General features: G+C 43.8%; 1 protein-coding gene and 1 non-coding gene across 2 annotated transcripts in view; one reads left to right on the plus strand and one right to left on the minus strand.

Moving 5' to 3' along the window:
• PXDC1 (PX domain containing 1) overlaps window positions 1-20221 on the plus strand; it is a 32649-nt gene that overhangs the window by 5820 nt on the left and 6608 nt on the right. The window contains exons 2-4 of the mRNA XM_077809134.1: window positions 8334-8425; window positions 13504-13621; window positions 18040-18151. Coding sequence (XP_077665260.1) covers window positions 8334-8425; window positions 13504-13621; window positions 18040-18151 — 322 coding nt within the window. The remainder of the gene's footprint in view (window positions 1-8333; window positions 8426-13503; window positions 13622-18039; window positions 18152-20221) is intronic.
• On the minus strand, window positions 17009-17081 carry TRNAR-ACG (transfer RNA arginine (anticodon ACG)). Its single transcript has one exon. It is a non-coding gene; the product is annotated as a tRNA-Arg (tRNA).

The following is a 20221-nucleotide window of genomic DNA, read 5'->3' on the forward strand; positions in this document are numbered from 1 at the left end:
TGCCGTGTTCCTTTCATTTCCTCTTCCTTCGGTCAATTTTCCTCACTTCATTTTGTCTTTTGTGTTCTGTCTTATACCAAGTATCTTATCTGACACCCTGTCTGCAAGATCACTGGGGCTGGGGCTATTCTCTTTGCTTGTGACAGTGAAGTCCTGAGCACCTAGACTGGTGTTTGTAGGCACTATCATAATAATGATAATGTTGGTATGAATGTATGTAAAAAGCCAGTGAGTTGAGAGACCAGACTTCTCTGCCTTTAACCTCCTTGGGCTCTACATGTGTGCATAAACAGTTATGTTAAATATAGAATGAAACAAAAAAAAAAACTTTTTTACTCTTTAATTCCTGTTTTGGGGAATTTGTCAGGCTGTTGTTTGAAAGGAATACTGTTAGGTGCTGTAACTTACCTCTGCATAGTCTGAGCTATAGATCTTAAAATAAGAAACCTGTTGTATCAGGATTCAATTTGTGCACAAAGGCCCAGATTTTTACAGGTATTTATCTGCCTAAAGATGAAAATTTTGAAAGTCTCACTAAGGACCTAACTATCACTGCATAATGCTAAATACCTTTACAAATCTGGCCCTAATGCCCCCAGACAAGAGCTCTGTTCAGAATGTAACCAATTTAAAACAATGGTTTTTTTCATACTGCCAACATCCAGCTCCCAGCACAGCTTGCCAGCTCCTCCCCAATAAACATGCCCAGAATGAGCAATGTTGGTGACATCACATGAAAATGAAACCCTTGGAGCGCAGAGGTGACCTCTAAAACCTGGATTATTCTCTCCAGAATTAATGCATGGACTGAACCCTCCGTGTGTGGATTTCCCCAGCCCCCTGAGAATAGTGGGGAAGAGTGCCTCCTTTGTGACACCATCCACGGGCCCCTTCAGGGATAGCGTGGCAAAACTGAAGACTAGGTGTCACAGGGGAGGTGCTGCTCTCATAAGAACATAGGACAATATTTCTCAAATGCAGCCAGTTTCGCAAGTGCAGCCATCGTGGCTGCATGCGGCCACCAGGGTCTTTTTGTGCAGCCACAACAGCTTCCTGGGTGGTGACGGGGAAGAGGGGATGCATCGGCCCCTCCCTCTCCCTCCTTGTTGCTCCTGGATGCGCCACCCTGCACCGCCTCTGGAGAGAGGTGGGGTACAATGCTGCAGGAGCAAGGGAGTCCTTGACCACCATCGCCTCTGGCCCCTGCTGCCTCCCCCTTTGGCCTTCCCATCCAGGGCTTAATGGGTCCTGGGTCTTGCTGAGAAAAGTGATATTAACAAACATGCAAATATCACTTTTCACAGCAGACTTACTAGCTATCTGTGAAAAGTGATACTTGTATGTTTATTAATATCGCTTATCACTTTTCATAGCCTCCCAGGTAGCTACTAAGTATGCTGTGATATTAACAAATATACAAGTATTCACAGCAAGCCCCAGGACCCTCTATGCCCTGGATGGGAAGGGGGGGCGAAAGGGGAGACCACATTATTTTTGTTACTGAGTCTGCCAAAAAAACCCTACAAATATACATTACAATGATTTGGATGTGAATCTGTGCATATTTAATTGTTTTTCCTAAAGTTAATTAAGTATTTTAGGGGGAAAGTGTAAGTGTGGCCACAGTGAGAGGTGGTGGCCGCATTGTGAGGCCACCAAAAATTTGTTGCGAGAACCCCTGATAGGATTTCCCACGCTGAATCAGACCAGCTGTCCATTTAGTCCAGGATCCTGTCTGCAACAGTGGCCAGAACCAGCTGCTTCAGTGGATGGTGTAAAAAATCTGCAGTAGGCCAGTGTGGGATAATCTGCCCTCCACATAGGTTTCATCCTGATCTCTAAAATTAGAGATTATTTTAAACCCTGAAGCATGAAGTTTAATATCCTTTCCAGCATTTTTATTATCTTTAATTATGACAACTCTGGCTATTTTTGGTTATCCATATAAATTCCCAATCTGCCCCACCTGCCTTTTTTTTAAATCTTGATATGTTCTTGGCCTCAATTATTTCCTATGACAATCAGTTTCACAGCTTAATTGCTTCTTGTGTGAAAATGTATTGCCTTTTATCCGTTTTGAATTTCCTACCTTTTAATGTCTTTGAATGTCCCTTTGTTCTTGTATCATCCCTGCAGATCCTGTATAATTCTGTGCAGAAATGGGGAGGAGGGGTGGAAATAACAGCTGTAGACTGTCTTATCTTTCTCTGAGGCTGCTAATGCATGCCCTGCAGGTGGGGAGGAGCGCTCAAGTCTCTTGCTGGGCCATGCTTTCTGAGGTTAGAGGGAAGAGTAGAGTAGCAGCCAGCAGTCATCTCTGCAAGACAGCTCCTGTACTTTCTGTAGAGATTTGTAAGATCTAATTGCCCTTTATGCAATTGGGAGGGGGCTCTATCTCTAAAATTTGTGGTTCCTCAATCCCCTTCCATAAAGGAAAACTTTGCCAGGTGTACTTCATAGGATTGTCCACCTCTTCGTTTACCTTGCTCCCTCCTGTGGGTTTTCCCGTGGGAGATGGCAGTCTGGGTCAAGGAGAGGAAGGTACAATCTGATTTATTTTTTCATATACGCTGTGGAGTATAATACAGTAACTCCCCACTTAACGTCCTCTTGCTTAATGTTGTTTCAATCTTATGTCCCTGATCAATTACAGAACATGCTCCATTTAAAGTTGTGCAATACTTCACTATAACGTCGTTTGGCTGTCTGCTTTGTCCACAGCTGGCAGCTGCCCTATCAGCTCCCTTACGCCCCCACCCACAGCACCTCCCGCCTGCTGGCAGACCCCGCAGATCAGCGCCTTCCCCCTCCTCCCCTCGCCTCCTGCCTGCAGCAATCAGCTGGCTTGTGGTGTTCAGGAGAGAGAGGGGCAGGAGCGAGGACTCAGCGCGCAGGCTTCCCCTCCTTCCGCTGCCTCCCGAACTCCGCAAACCAGCTGATTGCTGCAGGCAGGAGGGAGGGGGGAGGCTGCGGGCTAAGTCCTCGCTCCTCCCCCCACCCTCCTGTCCCCTGAACGTCACAAGCCAGCTGATTGCCGCGGGCAGGAGGGAGGGGGGAGGAGCGAGGACACGGCGTGCCCCCCTCCCTCCGCTGCCTCCTGCCTGCGGCAATCAGCTGGTTTGCGGTGTTCAGGAGGCAGGGGAGGGAGGGGGAGCCTGCGCACCGTGTCCTCGCTCCTCCCTCCTGAACGCCACAAGCCAGCTGATTGCTGTGGGCAGGAGGCAGGGGAGGGAGGGGGAAGGAGTGAGGACGTGGCGTGCGGAGTAAAGGGGGAGGGCGGAAGAAGAGGCAGGTTAAGGGTGGGTGCTTGGGGGAAGGGGTGGAGTGAGCGGGCCGAGGGTTGAGCCCCCTGTCCCTGGTGCTTGCAGAGTAGGGGAAGCTGCCACTGCTGCTGCGCAAAGTGCTTCTCCTAGCCTACAGCACCTTCAGCCTCCTTGCCTGCCTCATTGTCTCCAGTGCCAGTGGGCTGTGCCTGCGTGGGGTAAGGCGGGGGCACCTCCCAACTATAGTACTGTACTGTATGGCAAAAAAAAATGTCCCTGGAACCTAACCCCCCTATTTACATTCATTCCTATGGGGTAATTGGATTCGCTTTACATCGTTTCGCTTAAAGTCGCATTTTTCAGGAACATAACTACAACGTTAAGTGGGGAGTTACTGTATGTAATAGTAATCACAGTACAACGTCTACGCTTTCTGCAAAGTGTGTGACACTTGCTTTGACCTCCGTGCTCCAGTAAGGTTCCATGGTTAGTGAGTTAAACTTAAGAGCGGAAGGGGAGGATCTCTATGCCAGTCCCTTCGCCCCTTACCCATGTGTTAGTCCCATTAGAGTCAATAGGGGTAATCTTGCGAGTAAGATAAACAGGATTTGGGACCTGTCTGAGACAATGCCAACTTAAACATAGCTACATTTTTGGAAAAGCAAAGACCTATTCATGGCATTATCGAGGGATGGTGTGTGAGACTTATAGCTCTTATGTATGTATGTAGCTATTTTGCCTTGGAAGTCAGTCGATCTTTTTATAAGTGACTCATTATGTACATTTCTCATCAACACTGTGTGTGATATAGTGAGCTATGCACCATTGAGTGAAATTCCTCCCCCAACCCCCTATCAGTTAAAAAACATGCAAATGAATCAAATAAGTGCTTTGCTATATATGTGTGTTACATAAAAATTCAGCAGTGTGCAAGATCAGGTGTATGGACATTAAAACATAATTATTCACATTTCAGTAACATTTGTATATAACTGAAGGTTTTGTGGTAGGGGAGAAGAAGCCCATGGAAACCCATGGAAATCCAGTTTAGCTTAAAAACGATAAAGATGGGTGTTTACAGCGTTTAAATCACTTGAATTGATAGTTATTTGTCCAAGCATAGTACACATAATAAGACAGCACAGCAAAGTTTCCAGGGAGGATCCAGCACATGCTTTCAATTAGAAGTCAGACTGCAGCAGAAGAAAAGGAGTGTGAGCAACATTTCTCCGTGACCTCACTGGGATATTTCCCAGCTCTCAGCTAACCTACGTATGCATGACTGAACAAGTGAAAAATAGTACAGTTGGGTTCCAAGCTACAAGGCATATTCTTCTGATTTATTTTCCTTTATTTAAGGACTTCAGTCTGAACAAGGTTTCCAAGTCTGTGTTAGCAATGTAAATGGAAGACTTGAGTGAAATCCTGCAACCCTCTCTGAAGTTGGCGAAATTGGTCATATGAATAAGGAGTCTTTGCCTGGGTAAGGGTTGTAGAATTTGCCCTTTATCCTGGAGCCCTCATTCTTCTAAGTTCTCCCACTGACATTAATCCTGGTGCTTGTGTGAGTAAGGGTTGCAGGATTCAGACAAGAGTCTGTTACCAAGCACCGAAAGGGTTTGATTCTGCAAGGTGCTGTGTCCCGCAGCTCCTGCTGACTTCATTGGGTGGGCTGATCCTGCAAACTCTTATGCATGTGAGCAGTCCCATAAATTGCAGGATCGTGGCCTACAGTTACTGAAAGTACTATGGCATGTCTTGTACCTGTTAATTTTTAAAATTATATAATGTGTGCAAATATTACAAATGAAATTATGCTGGCTTCAGTTTATATGTAAAACCAATTGGGTATTTTCCACATATTTAGAATCTAGATGCATAAAGCAGAGAGGCCTGTACCGAGCTGAATTCATAGTGACTAATCGTATAAGATCAGCAGCTTCAGGCTGCATGTTTGTAGTCAGTGAGAACGTTCATAGCGATTTATTCATGCATATATAGTTCTTATTCATGCATGTAGGCAAAGCCTGTCCTGGAGCTCTCTCTGTGGCAGTGCAGATTTGCATGATCCTAAAATCAAACTCGTGTGCTAATCATGCAGTCTGACCACAAATTGACACTTGTCAGTCACTGAGAGGAAGCATTATTTTCAGAGGTAACAAGTGAGCATGGATGGCTCTTGCAGGCTTTCGGTAGAAAAGCAAAAGGGTCGGAGTTTTTGCTCCCTCTCATCACTCTTAATCTCCTTCCTCCCCACTCTGCTTCTTTTCTTCTGTTACGTTGTTTAAGGTTTTAATAAAAAAATTTTATTGTGCTAAAAGCTGTAAAGCTTCTGTTCCAGTTTTCTAGTAGGTTTTTGTTTTTTGTATTTGGTCTGTAGCTGATTCTTTTCCAAGATCTAGAGGTTAGAAACATGTACTAGAGGTGAAATCTCTTGCTTATAATGAAAAATCTTGGTGGACGCATGGAGCTATAGAACCCCCTACTGGGTGGCCTGTGAAGTGCCAGAGACTAAAAATTTCACCTGCCATTTCTGATGAAAGAATAGGCCATTGTAGACAGAGAGAGCTCTTACTTGGACAGATATGCTTCTCTAAGTACTGATTCCTGCCAGCCATCTCTTTTGGAAGATTAGGAGGTGTGTCAGTGTCTTGAATTTGCAACACTGGAGCCCAATCCTGCAAACCTTTATTTACACAAATAGTCTGTTCTCGTGCAAGTAGTTCCATTGTGTTCAAGGATTTGCACAACGTTTTTATATAATGCTGTATGTCTGTCAGGAAAAAAAGATGAATGCCAATGTTAGAAATATTATTGGAGAGAAGCAGATCCTGCTATTGGAAATCAACAGATGCAAACTTATGTACTTGGTCACGTTAGGCATAGAGATGGAAATAACCTGAGAAAGTTATTATGGAACAAATGGTGGTGGGTCATTATATTGGGGGACGACCAGTAAGGCAATGATGGATGGATGGTATATGGCAGATCACTGAAAGGTCAGCTGCTCAACCCTTGAAATTAGCGATGGATCATGAAGGCTTTAGAAAATCTTGCTATGATGTCACTAATACATGGATTTACTTACTTACCTACTTATTCATAGTGAAAGCCAGGCAAACACTGCAGTGCCACTTTGCATATAGAATCTTTGGCCCCATGTCAAAGCACAGGTGGGGTTGGCCTGGAATAAACAGCTGGCAAAAGGGGCTACCAAGCAACTAGAAAGACGTAGAAAATGAGGCTATATCTATATGTTGGTCCAACTTCTCAATAGCCTTATTCACCTACATTGTGACAAGATGGAATCTCTGTAGGTGCCTATTAGTTACAAAATTCAGAGCTAGATCAAGATTCTGAGCACCCCAGTATTAAGGGCTGTTGGTTTTGCTGTGTCTACTTTCTTTAGGCCCAATCCAACTCCCTTTAAAGTCCATAGAAATACTCACATTGATTTCAGTGGGAGTTGACTCAGGCTCTGGGTAAGGAACCTCTTCCTTCCTTGAGCATGGAAGAAATAGGAGAAATGACAGTGTGCCTAATGGATTTGTATAGAATATAGCAGAATGTGACAACACGTCCAACATCCTGTTGCTCCATCCTTGGTAATCCTCTGATCTGCCGTGGATGATGTAAATTTGGGGCCCGTTGCCAGGAGTAGTGCTGTTGAGATAGTCTGTAACTTTTTTTTTTTTTAACGAACGCCGTACTCTAAGGACCATTGCCAGCCTAAAGTCACACTTCTGCATGGAAGTTATGTATGCGCCAGTGCTACGAGCAACACCTAAAATAAGGCTATGTACACACTGCTACTTACGTCGGTATAACTTATGTCGCTCAGGGGTGTGAATAAGCCACCCCCCGTGCGATGTAAGTTACACTGATCTAAGTGCCAGTTTGGACAGTGCTGTGTAGGCGGGAGAGCTTCTCCTGCCAACGTAGCGACTGCCGCTTGCAGGGGCGAGAGTAATTGGGAGAGCTCTCTCCTGTCAGATTAGGGTGTCCACACTAGCAGTGCAGCAGCGGCACAGCTGCACCGCTGTAAGCTCTGTAGTGGAGCCACTGCCTAAGATATCAATGCCAGACAGAGATTGGAAGGAAAATGGAGGGGAAATTTTTCTATATTTTTGTCTCCAGTTTGTTAGTTTTGTGTGTTTGACAGTCTTGTACGGGTCTTTCACACAGCAACAAGGAGATTAAAACTTTTTTTTAAAACATGAAAATGTAAGTGTAAAACCACAAAAATTGTCAGAGTGCTCAAGGGCAGGGTTCTACCTCAAACTATTCTACATATTTTTGTTGTCTGCTTTTAAAAGATTGACTTAGGTTTCAGTTTGCTGGATTTTTTTCTGCACAGCCTGTAGGACTTCCTCATTTCCCAACAATGAGGTCTGTTAGGTTGTGAAAAAAATCTCTCAAGTATTATGATGGAAGCCTCTTATTCTGAGACATTTAAAACTAGAGACAAAGCACTCTAAATATATTGCACTGACTGGATATTATGATGGTGTAGAGGACCTAACGTGTCTTTTTCTATCTTGATCGTTTCTATGGCTGTGTGATAACGTTCATGGTGGATGATTATCATGACAGTTGTAGCAAAATCCCCTTGTCCTGTAGTCTAGCTGTTTACGAATAGGGTTTTGAAAAATCTTCCTTTGACTATTGCTCCTGTACCATATTATGTTCAAGAAATATGAGGCTGCTCTCAAAGAGCTTTGTTTAGCTTGTGTTTGATTCTTTCCTCTTCTCCTGTGTGAGTACTTTCTTTTCCACTCTTCGTTGACGAATGAGGATGGATCATGGCTTCAGAAAGAGGATTTGGGGTTTTTTGATTTAATATCCCTCTCTGTGTTCCAACACAGCAACAATCTGACATGAAATTAGGGGAGCTACTTCTGGACAATGGGTCATCATCTCCTGAGGTAAAAGATGTGTATCAATTAGGCATGCTGTTTGATGTCTTTCCACATATTCATGAGTAACCTAGATCTGTCTGCCACATATAGACGTCCACATGCATGTTTTGTATTTTCATTCTCGCTTACAATGTGTTTACCTTGTTTCTAGGACTAATCACAATAAAAGAGGCCCGTGATATAGAAGCCAGGCTCAATGAAGTGGAGAAGCTTCTGAAGATTATTATAAATATGCCTTGGAAAGTAAGTATGCTAAGTACCACCTTACTGAACTTTACTATCCACCGGTTCTGATTTGCCCTCTTCATTTAGATGGGAAGGCATGGGGCTGTTTGAGCTTTTGCAGAGGCAAAAGTGGCTGTTCACGATCCTGCATGATATCATCCCTCCCTCCCTGTATCTCAACCCTCATAGTCTCCTACCCCTTGTTTCTACCCCTGCTGCCTTTGGTCCTAGGCAGCCCAACTGGTATCCTTCTTTTCCCCAGAAGACCCTGCTTTTCCTAGTGCACCAAACTATCACCCTCTCTCCAGTCAGTTACATCCCTCATTTCAACACAAGTTCTTCTCTGGAGCCTGTCAGAATTAATCCATCTAAGTCAGTGGTTCTGAACCTATTTACCATTGTGGGCCACATATGCAGCTCTCTATGTGTTATGAGGGCCGCATCCACACAATATATATACACACTACCTGTATGGTCCTAAGGCTGTCACATGGGCTGCAGCTGTGTGCTGTTTGGACCACAAGCGGCCGGCAGGTTGAGAACCAGTGATCCAAGTAATGTTCTGTTACGTAACATTTATTCCAAAGTGACCTGAGCATTGCCATGACTATCATCTCCTTGTCTTTCAGGGTAATATATCTGACCTGCATTGTGTGTTGAATTGAGTGCCCAATCTTGTAATTAGATCCACATGAGCAGACCCCCACTGATTTCAGTGGGGCTCTGTATGGCACAAGGGTCTACCTCTGTGTTTTCTGATTGCAGGATTGGGGCTGTAGATTGTAAGCTCAGTCAAGCAGGGACTGTGTATTTCCCTGTTTTTGTTGCATGAGGCACGCTGAAGGTGCTCAATGAATAATAATAATAGTAATAATGGGTATTATTTGTAGTCTCGCCCCTGCTACCCCAGGCTTCTGAATGCCTTCCTTTTAATGTTATCTGGACCATAGATTCAGTCCCCTTTTTAAATTGGACAAGTCACTTAACCTCTCTGGCCCTTGGGTTGCCCATCTGTACAAAAGGTATTATAACATTTATCTCCATGACAAGGCTATGTTGAGGCTTGATTAATGTATGCAAACCACTTAAAGATCCTTGGGACGATCTTGTGAAAGAGCAATTGCTCTTGAAGTTCAACCACACATGCAGGAGTTGGGAGATATGAGTTGCATTCTTGGTCATGGCACTGGCTTTGCTGTATAAATGGGGAAGTCATTGAACATGTGTGCCTCAGTTTCCCCATCAATAAAATGGGGATGATGATACTTTGCTGGGGTACCGAGCGATGTTATTCATTTTAAGTGCTTTGAGTTCTTCAAATGGAATGCAGCATGGAAATACAACGTATTTTTATTTTATATTTTCAGCCAAGGTCCTATGATATGTCATGTCAGTACTGTCATGGATGGTTATAAACTGTTCAGGAAGGACAGGCAGGGCAGAAAAGGTGGGGGAGTAGCACTGTATGTAAGGGAGCAGTATGACTGCTCAGAGCTCCGGTACGAAACTGTAGAAAAACCTGAGTGTCTCTGGATTAAGTTTAGAAGTGTGTGCAACAAGAGTGATGTAGTGGTGGGAATCTGCTATAGACCACCGGACCAGGGGGATGAGGTAGATGAGGCTTTCTTCCGGCAGCTCACGGAAGCTACTAGATCGCATGCCCTGATTCTCATGGATGACTTTAATTTTCCTGATATCTGCTGGGAGAGCAATACTGCGGTGCATAGACAATCCAGGAAGTTTTTGGAAAGCGTAGGGGACAATTTCCTGGCGCAAGTGCTAGAGGAGCCAACTAGGGGGGGTGCTTTTCTTGACCTGCTGCTCACAAACTGGGTAGAATTAGTGGGGGAAGCAAAAGTGGATGGGAATCTGGGAGGCAGTGACCATGAGTTGGTTGAGTTCAGGATCCTGACGCAGGGAAGAAAGATAAGCAGCAGGATACGGACCCTGGACTTCAGGAAAGCAGACTTCGACTCCCTCAGGGAACGGATGGCCAGGATCCCCTGGGGGACTAACTTGAAGGGGAAAGGAGTCCAGGAGAGCTGGCTGTATTTCAAGGAATCCGTGTTGAGGTTACAGGGACAAACCATCCCGATGTGTCGAAAGAATAGTAAATATGGCAGGCGACCAGCTTGGCTTAATGGTGAAATCCTAGCGGATCTTAAACATAAAAAAGAAGCTTACAAGAAGTGGAAGGTTGGACATATGACCAGGGAAGAGTATAAAAATATTGCTCGGGCATGTAGGAATGAAATCAGGAGGGCCAAATCGCACCTGGAGCTGCAGCTAGCGAGAGATGTCAAGAGTAACAAGAAGGGTTTTTTCAGGTATGTTGGCAACAAGAAGAAAGCCAAGGAAAGTGTGGGCCCCTTACTGAATGAGGGAGGCAACCTAGTGACAGAGGATGTGGAAAAAGCTAATGTACTCAATGCTTTTTTTGCCTCTGTTTTCACTAACAAGGTCAGCTCCCAGACTGCTGCGCTGGGCATCACAAAATGGGGAAGAGATGGCCAGCCCTCTGTGGAGATGGAGGTGGTTAGGGACTATTTAGAAAAGCTGGACGTGCACAAGTCCATGGGGCCGGACGAGTTGCATCCGAGACTGCTGAAGGAATTGGCGGCTGTGATTGCAGAGCCATTGGCCATTATCTTTGAAAACTCGTGGCGAACCGGGGAAGTCCCGGATGACTGGAAAAAGGCTAATGTAGTGCCAATCTTTAAAAAAGGGAAGAAGGAGGATCCTGGGAACTACAGGCCAGTCAGCCTCACCTCAGTCCCTGGAAAAATCATGGAGCAGGTCCTCAAAGAATCAATCCTGATACACTTGCATGAGAGGAAAGTGATCAGGAACAGCCAGCATGGATTCACCAAGGGAAGGTCATGCCTGACTAATCTAATCGCCTTTTATGATGAGATTACTGGTTCTGTGGATGAAGGGAAAGCAGTGGATGTATTTATTGTTTCTTGACTTTAGCAAAGCTTTTGACACAGTCTCCCACAGTATTCTTGTCAGCAAGTTAAGGAAGTATGGGCTGGATGAATGCACTATAAGGTGGGTAGAAAGCTGGCTAGATTGTCGGGCTCAACGGGTAGTGATCAATGGCTCCATGTCTAGTTGGCAGCCGGTATCAAGTGGAGTGCCCCAAGGGTCGGTCCTGGGGCCGGTTTTGTTCAATATCTTCATAAATGATCTGGAGGATGGTGTGGATTGCACTCTCAGCAAATTTGCGGATGATACTAAACTGGGAGGAGTGTAGATACGCTGGAGGGGAGGGATAGGATACAGAAGGACCTAGACAAATTGGAGGATTGAGCCAAAAGAAATCTGATGAGGTTCAATAAGGATAAGTGCAGGGTCCTGCACTTAGGATGGAAGAATCCAATGCACCTCTACAGACTAGGGACCGAATGGCTAGGCAGCAGTTCTGCGGAAAAGGACCTAGGGGTGACAGTGGACGAGAAGCTGGATATGAGTCAGCAGTGTGCCCTTGTTGCCAAGAAGGCCAATGGCATTTTGGGATGTATAAGTAGGGGCATAGCGAGCAGATCGAGGGACGTGATCGTTCCCCTCTATTCGACATTGGTGAGGCCTCATCTGGAGTACTGTGTCCAGTTTTGGGCCCCACACTACAAGAAGGATGTGGATAAATTGGAGAGAGTCCAGCGAAGGGCAACAAAAATGATTAGGGGTCTAGAACACATGACTTATGAGGAGAGGCTGAGGGAGCTGGGATTGTTTAGCCTGCAGAAGAGAAGAATGAGGGGGGATTTGATCGCTGCTTTCAACTACCTGAAAGGGGGTTCCAAAGAGGATGGCTCTAGACTGTTCTCAATGGTAGCAGATGACAGAACGAGGAGTAATGGTCTCAAGTTGCAGTGGGGGAGGTTTAGATTGGATATTAGGAAAAACTTTTTCACTAAGAGGGTGGTGAAACACTGGAATGCGTTACCTAGGGAGGTGGTAGAATCTCCTTCCTTAGAGGTTTTTAAGGTCAGGCTTGACAAAGCCCTGGCTGGGATGATTTAACTGGGAATTGGTCCTGCTTCGAGCAGGGGGTTGGACTAGATGACCTTCAGGGGTCCCTTCCAACCCTGATATTCTATGATTCTATGATTCTATGATATGACTGTGTAGCCAATAGACTAGTGGGTCTCAAACTTTTTTACTGGTGACCCCTTTCACACAGCAAGCCTCTGAATGTGACCCCCCTAATAAATTTTAAACACACTTTTAAATATATTTACCACCATTATAAATGCTGGAGGCAAGCGGGGTTCGGGGTAGAGGTTGACAGCTCGCAACCCTCCAGGTAATAACCTCGCGACCCCCTGAGGGGTCCCAACCCCCAGTTTGAGAACCCCTGCAATAGACCATGTGCCAGGTGTGATCATTCTGCCTGACAGTCATATTGCTGTATTTCAGTGTCTCAGATACTTACAAAGTGTGTAGTCATGTCTGCAGTGTCAGTGTCTTTACCAAGGAAACTAACTCATGAGCAAACAAAGCGCTCACTGGGGAAGAAAACTACTTGAGTAATTGGCGACCATGGTGACTGATAACCAATGTGAATGGGTGGTCATTTTGAAATCTGCAGATCATGGACCTGGTTGGTTACTTGTTCTTGTGTAGAGCAAGATATACTCCACAGAAGTCAGTGGATTTACACTAGTGAAAAGGAGTGTAAGCGAGAGGAGTTGCAGACTTCATGAGTTTTTTGGCATGTCCAGATGAGTTCAGTGTAAGAGGGTTCCCCCCCACGCTCCCCCACTAGACAAATAAGTTTGTTATAAGGAATATTGACTTTTTTTATGCAAAGTGCCTAGAAAATCACTGATGGACAAGTAACAAAAAACAAAAAAAACCCACCCATGAAGTAATCATAATTTATTAGACAAACCCTAAGAGCACTGGGCATCTGGAATGCTTAATGTAGTCAGTGGGAGTTGTATGTTGTCAACAGGAATTGCATGTATTGAGCATTTCTCAAGATTTGGCCCAGTAACAGGTGGGAGGTAGGGGATAACAGGATAAACAAACCAAGCCATGAGTCTGGGAATTAAACTTTGAAAATATATATTTCTTTGGTTCTTTTTCAGTATTCTAGATCTGAAGTTGTCCTTACCTTCTTTGAAAGATCTCCGTTAGATCAAGTGTTAAAAAATGACAATGTCCATAAAATTCAACCAAGCTTTCAGAGTCCGGTTAAAATATCAGGTAAGAATTATTAGCTCGCTAGAATGCATACAAGAATTATTAAATGAAAATATTTGTCTGTTCTTTCACTCCCCTCCCTCCTCAACATTTCAAAAGAAACACTTCCTCCCTCACTTTCCCCATGTTCTTGCCTTCCAATGTATAGAATATCATAAGAGCAAACACGCTATGGGCATTATACGATCTTTAGATTCTTCTTTGTGCTGCTTGGAGTCCATTAGCCATTCCTTGAGAAGGCCATGTCCTTGTGCTGTCCATACTGTTGCACTGCAATGGAAGAACTGAAAGGACATGAACTAAATAAAGTATATTTTTATAACATGCAAAATGGTCACATTTTGTACTAAGGGTTTATTTATAAATATTTTAAGAAGGATTAATACATGATGAATAGATGTGAAAGACAGGAGTAATAATCTTACAGATAGTTGTAACTACATCAGTACAGTAGAAGATTTTGTAGATGATTATATGCCATGGTTAGGAGTAATCATTTGTTAGAGTTTATTAACCCTTTATAAATGATTTATAAATGTACCCTTAATATAAAGCATGCCTGAGAAATTTAACAACAAACCCATCTGTATAAACGATGGTGAAGAGCATCAAAGAAATTAAATGAAACACAAGAGCAGACGTAAGTGCAGAACAGTGATTCCATGCCCTATTTGGCTTCCATGTACAAATTCAGTCTCCTTCTCAGTGGAGGATTTGTGTGTCTGTCTCTTCAGGTATCTACTTGTATGCTTGGGGAGAGGGGAAGGGCGTGAATACATTTACTGTACGTAATCCTCCTTGACCAGAATGTGAGTCAGGTAGAGGTGGGTATCTTCATTAAGCTAAACAAAAAAAAGTGGGTTTTTCCTATATTGATACATGACATGTGCAAATGTATCCCAAGAGGGAGTAAATGCAAACACAGAAAATCAGTCATTTATTCTTTATATAATGTTGCAAAATTTAGCGTGTTCAGGATCTTTTTTTTAGTCATTTTACTGATGTACAGAACAAACTGTGATAAAGACCCCTAGGCCAGTTCTAATGGCAAAGGTGTGAATTTATAGACAGGTTATGTATAAGTTAATTAGAAATTACATCTACCATTTCTGTGCACAGTTTTTGCATCGGTCACCCACTTAAATGCATGATGTGTTGACTATATGCCATTTATTTTGCTTCTATATACCTGAAAATGTTCTCTGAAAATACACTAAAGAGCATATTCAATGGGACTACTTGCAGAGTAAGTTTCTACTCGGTGTCAATAAGGGTGGCAGACTCTAGCTTTAAGAATATATAATGTGAAACAAAGTGCTCTTAAACAATATACTTTAAAAGAAAGTCTAGGAAAAATTGCAGTTTAAAATACTGGAAATTGACATACTGGGCCTGATTCCCTTGACACTTATACTGGGATAAATCAAGTATAACTCCATTGGAGCTGAACTGGTTAAACACTGGAGAATCAACTTTTTTGTTTTTGTAGAGTTTAAGGCTTGTTTTGTTCTCTGAAGAAAAATGTAGTGAAAGGCAACTACTTAACAACTTGGTCTGTGTGCATCTCTGCACACGTGACATGATGGGTCCAGAAGCAGATGGAATGTGGTCATTAAGCAACAGTCTGGGCACCATTCTGTTGCAGCTCTAAGAGTGCAATAAGACGGCAGCTACTAGTTCTGCTGCTGCTCCTTCTTACACTGGTGTAAATCAAGCATAACTTTGTGGAAGTCTCTGAAGTTACACCAAACTGGTGTGACAAGAAAATGCGGGTCACTGATATTTTTAATGGTTGGTAAAGAATTGTGTGGAGACCACCACCTTAATTCTCATGTATGAATGCTCAAAAACAAAGAGTGAAACCTGGACGAGCAGTGAGTAGATTCTGCGTAGAGGAGCTGTGGAAACAATGGGACCTGAACAAGAATACGTTTTTAAATCCCAAATTAACTCCTACAGTTTATAATCACACCTGACTTGATTTGTTTTTTCCTCTCTGTCTGGGTATCCAAAAGCACTCTGTGGTAGTCAGTCTTATGTACTGACTGGCTGTTATAAAGAATTTCAAAACAAAGCCCAGAATCCGCTGTTTAGTTGATACAACCCTAGTCTGAATTTTGCACAGTGAAATGACTGCATTGTTGAGTTGATGGTTCCAGCAGATGGCACTAAAGGTTAACTTCTAAAATGCTTCATACTGCAGGGGTAATGCTGTAATATTCTTAGGTCATGTCAAGGACACTCGGAAAAAACTGTGACATGCTGGGCTTGCTTTACATTGGATATAATACAACTCTCTAGGTGACTTGTAACCTCTGAGTACGCTGCAAAAATATTTTGTAGTCACTAAAAGAAAACCAACTGTGTCCAGCACAGTCCACTCCGGATTAAAATATTTGAACCAAACAAAACTCACCAGATGAAAGCAGAGTCTGATCCTTGACTTTGCATCTCAGTCTACCGAACAGTGTTTGACAGGGAGTCACGGCTGAAGTGGGATTCTGGAGGGATTCAGTGTAAAACCTCTCACAGATACCTCCTGTTCAACTTGGGTGCAATACAAAATGGACCAGAAGTCAGAGAATAATTTTTCCACATAAACATAGAGGCACATGAGTGTTAGTCTGAATGCAAAAATGTACCTTTATTGTAAAAAATTTAAACCTCAGGTCTTTTCACATCTAAGGTCGGTCGGTATCACAGGGTGGCAAACACTTTGGGTTCAAGATGCAAACCTTTTGTGTCCAGACCCACCCCACCACCCTTTCAACAGCGGGATAGTTCTCTTGTTCCTGCAGATAATGCTCAAAACTAACAAACAGGGCCTGGTTCTCCTCTTAATTTGGTGTATATCAGGAAAAAGATCTATTGAAGTCAGTGGCAGTATGAAATGAGTGCAAGTGAGAGGAGACTCCAAGGATGTGCCAGCCCCAGTGTACTTTTGCTGCTCCCCAGTGAATGAAAGGTGTTCTAATGAACATGGGGCTAAAATCTCTGATGTAAATGGGTAAGAAACCATTAAAGGCAATGCTGCTGTATCCATGCATACCAGTTGCAAATTTGCCCCCGAATTGTAACTTGGTTTCATGCAGAATTTATAAAGTAAATGCAGGTATGTTTCTTCACTCCCTGCCTGAGAGCTTTAACTTTGAAGTTTAGTTAACTTATTGTTAGATGTAGGAGTGTTAATTAATGATCATAGAATCATAGAATATCAGAGTTGGAAGAGACCTCGGGAGGTCATCTAGTCCAACCCCCTGCTCAAAGCAGGACCAATCCCCAATTTTTGCCCCAGATCCCTAAATGGCCCCCTCAAGGATTGAGCTCACAACCCTGGGTTTAGCAGGCCAATGCTCAAACCACTGACCTATCCCTCCCCCCAGAGAACACCGAGCCAGGCAGGAGTTGAACCTACAACCTTCTGATCCGTAGTCAGATGCGTTATCCATTGCGCCACTGGCCCTGAATCAAACGTCTCTCCCTTTTATCATGTTCTTTCTTCCCTCTTGGCTTAGCCCCCACCCTTCCACTCATTTGAGTTGCAAGTGTTGGGCCTAATCTTGATTGAAGTCAATGGCATTCAGGCCTCAAAAGTGTAAGCTTGCTGCAGTGAGCTTGCTAAGTATTTATGATATCATAACTTTGTGTATTCACTGAGAGCCGAATCTAGTGCCCCATAAAGTCAATAGGTGTCTGTCCACTGATTTCAATGGGGATTGTGTTAGACCCTCCGACCTATTAAAAATGACTGTAGAATTCAGCCATTCTGAGCTGGTAGCATTTGCAGAGACGTAATGACTACACAAGGCTCAAGGCAATAGAGAAGTGGGCCCAAGGAAAATTGCTGTTGGAAAACCTATTGTCTAACTTACTTTCAAGGTTGCTGTTGATTTAGAGTTGTAATTATTTCTTTTCTTTATCTTTTTGTTTAATTATGATAACTTGATGTCTGGGAAGAATACAATCAAGATACTGTTGGACTATAAACTTATGGAGCAGATGCCACTCCATTGAAGTCAGTGGGAATTTTGCCACAGACTTTAATGGGAGCAGAATTTGGCCTTCTCCCAGATGGGAAGATTTGCTAAATATTCTCACATTAGGGTTCTGAACTGCAAATATTCAAGCACATGAGTTCAGTAGGACTGATCACAAGTAAAATTGCTCAGATGTTGCTCAAGTGGCTATGAAGTCAGCAAATGAGCCCAGCTCATCATTAAGCTACAAAATAATAAAAAGACTTTTTCTTTTAAATTAGCTTGCACAGATATTCACTGACACTTCAGTGTGTCCTGTTTGCAGTAATGTCAGCTTTGTGTGATGCACATCCACCCTATCCCTGCCTTGTCGCCCTCCCCGCCTTTTTCTGGATCCATCTCAGACTTTCAGCATTTTACCTCTTTCTTCCCTTCTCCCCACAGAAATCATGCGTTCTAATGGATTTTGTTTAGCAAACACTGAAACAATAGTTATTGACCACAGTATACCAAACGGAAAAGACAAGCGCCTGGATGTAGATTCAGCAGAGCACTTGTAAGTATACATTGTTCCTGAGTATTGGGGTCTTTAAATTAATTGTAACCTTCTCCTAACAACATTTTAATGCCCAGACAAACCCAGTGCTGTGCGAAGACCTGTGTTGGTAAAATTGCCCGTCTAGCTGATTAAAGGTTGGTTAGTTTGGCTGGGCTGTAAGGGTCTGTCTATGCTGCAGCTGGGAGTGAGCCTCCCAGCCTGGGTAGACAGACTTGTGCTAGCAGGGCGTAACCTACTATGCTAAAAATAGCTGTGTGGACGTTTCAGTGCCAGCAGAGGCTCGGGCTCCCCACTCGAGCTTGGACTCAGGGAGCAAGGTAGGCCTGAGCTTGGGTGGCTAGCTTGAGCCTATGCCGTGCTGCAACGTCTACACAACTATATTTGGCATGCTCGCATGAGCTCCACTGGCACAAGTCTGTCCACCTGGGCTGGGAGGCTCGCTCATAGCTGCAGTGCAGACGTACCCTAACGGCCCATTGCAGCAGTCATAAAAATCAATAGACTCCCAATGGAGTGTCATAAGAACATAAGAACGGCCACACTGGGTCAGACCAAAGGTCCATCAAGCCCAGTATCCTGTCCTTTGACAGTGGCCAATGGCAGGTGCCCCAAAGGGAATGAACAGACAGGTTATCATCAAGTGATCCATGCCCTGTCACCCAATCCCAGCTTCTGGCAAACAGAGGCTAGGGACACCATTCCTGCCCATCCTGGCTAATAGCCATTGATGGACCTATCTTCCATGAATCTATCTAGCTCCCTTTTGAATCCTGTTATAGTATTTGCCTTCACAACACCCTTTGGCAAGGAGTTCCAGAGGTTGACAGTGCATTGCGTGAAAAAATACTTTCTTGTGTTTGTTTTAAACCTGCTATCTATTAATTTCATTTGGTGACCCCTTGTTCTTGCATTATGAGAAGGAGTAAATAACAACTTCCTTGTTTACTTTCTCTATACCACTCATGATTTTATAGACCTCTATTATATCCCCCCTTAGTCACCTCTTTTCCAAGCTGAAAAGTCCGAGTCTTATTAATCTCTCCTCATACGGAAGCCATTCTATACCCCTAATCATTTTTGTTGCTCTTTTCTGAACCTTTTCCAATTCCAGTATATCTTTTTTGAGATGGGGCGACCATATCTGCATGCAGTATTCAAGGTGTGGGCGTACCATGGATTTATAGAGAGGCAATCTGATATTTTCTGTCTTATTATCTATCCCTTTCTTGATGATTCCCAACATTCTGTTCACTTTTTTGACTGCCGCTGCACATTGAGTGGATGATTTCAGAGAACTATCCACAGTGACTCAAAGATCTCTTTCTTGAGTGGTAACAGCTAATTTAGACCCTATCATTGTATATGTATAGTTAGGATTATGTTTTCCAATGTGCATTACTTTGCCTTTATCAACATTAAATTTCATCTGCCATTGTGTTGCCCAGTCACCCGGTTTTGTGACCTAAAGGAGACTGGCCCTCTTCTGATGGAAAAACTGTGGATGCAACATGGGGCCTCAAGGGTGATAGGTACCAAGGGTCTGATGTGTGCGACAGAATGCTGAGAACTAGTAGCTGACCCAGCACTCTGATCACTGAGCTTTAATTAGTTACCCCAGAAGAGGCCTGCTGGAGGAGTGGAGTATTTAATTAAATAATCAAACTGGGGGATGGGAGGACTGATGGGCTAAGGGGCTAATTATCCTATTAGCTGAGAGGGTAGTTAAAAAGCATGGAAAGGAAGTGCAAGGGAGGCCGCTAGCAGAGTTCAGAGGAAGCAAGAGGTCGGGGTGGTGAGAGCGCTCCCTAGAGAAAGGGCTGAGGACTAGAGGAAACTGCAGAGAAAGTTGCTGCACAGGATTGTGATGGTGGTTTGGTGGAGGTAATAGCAATAAAACTCAGGAGGTGCTAGCAGACAGAAAGCATCCCAAGCTGTTTGTGTGGGATCTCAGAACAAGAGCGGACACTGGCCTGTTACACTTTGTCTTTGGTGAGAGCTGGATTGAATCCAGTGTGTGGAAAAGTGAAGGATCCGTAGAGAGGCGAAATCCTCCTAGGAGGCAAGCAA

This window comes from Eretmochelys imbricata, chromosome 2 (assembly GCF_965152235.1).
Source record: "Eretmochelys imbricata isolate rEreImb1 chromosome 2, rEreImb1.hap1, whole genome shotgun sequence".
NCBI classification, from domain to species: domain Eukaryota; kingdom Metazoa; phylum Chordata; order Testudines; family Cheloniidae; genus Eretmochelys; species Eretmochelys imbricata.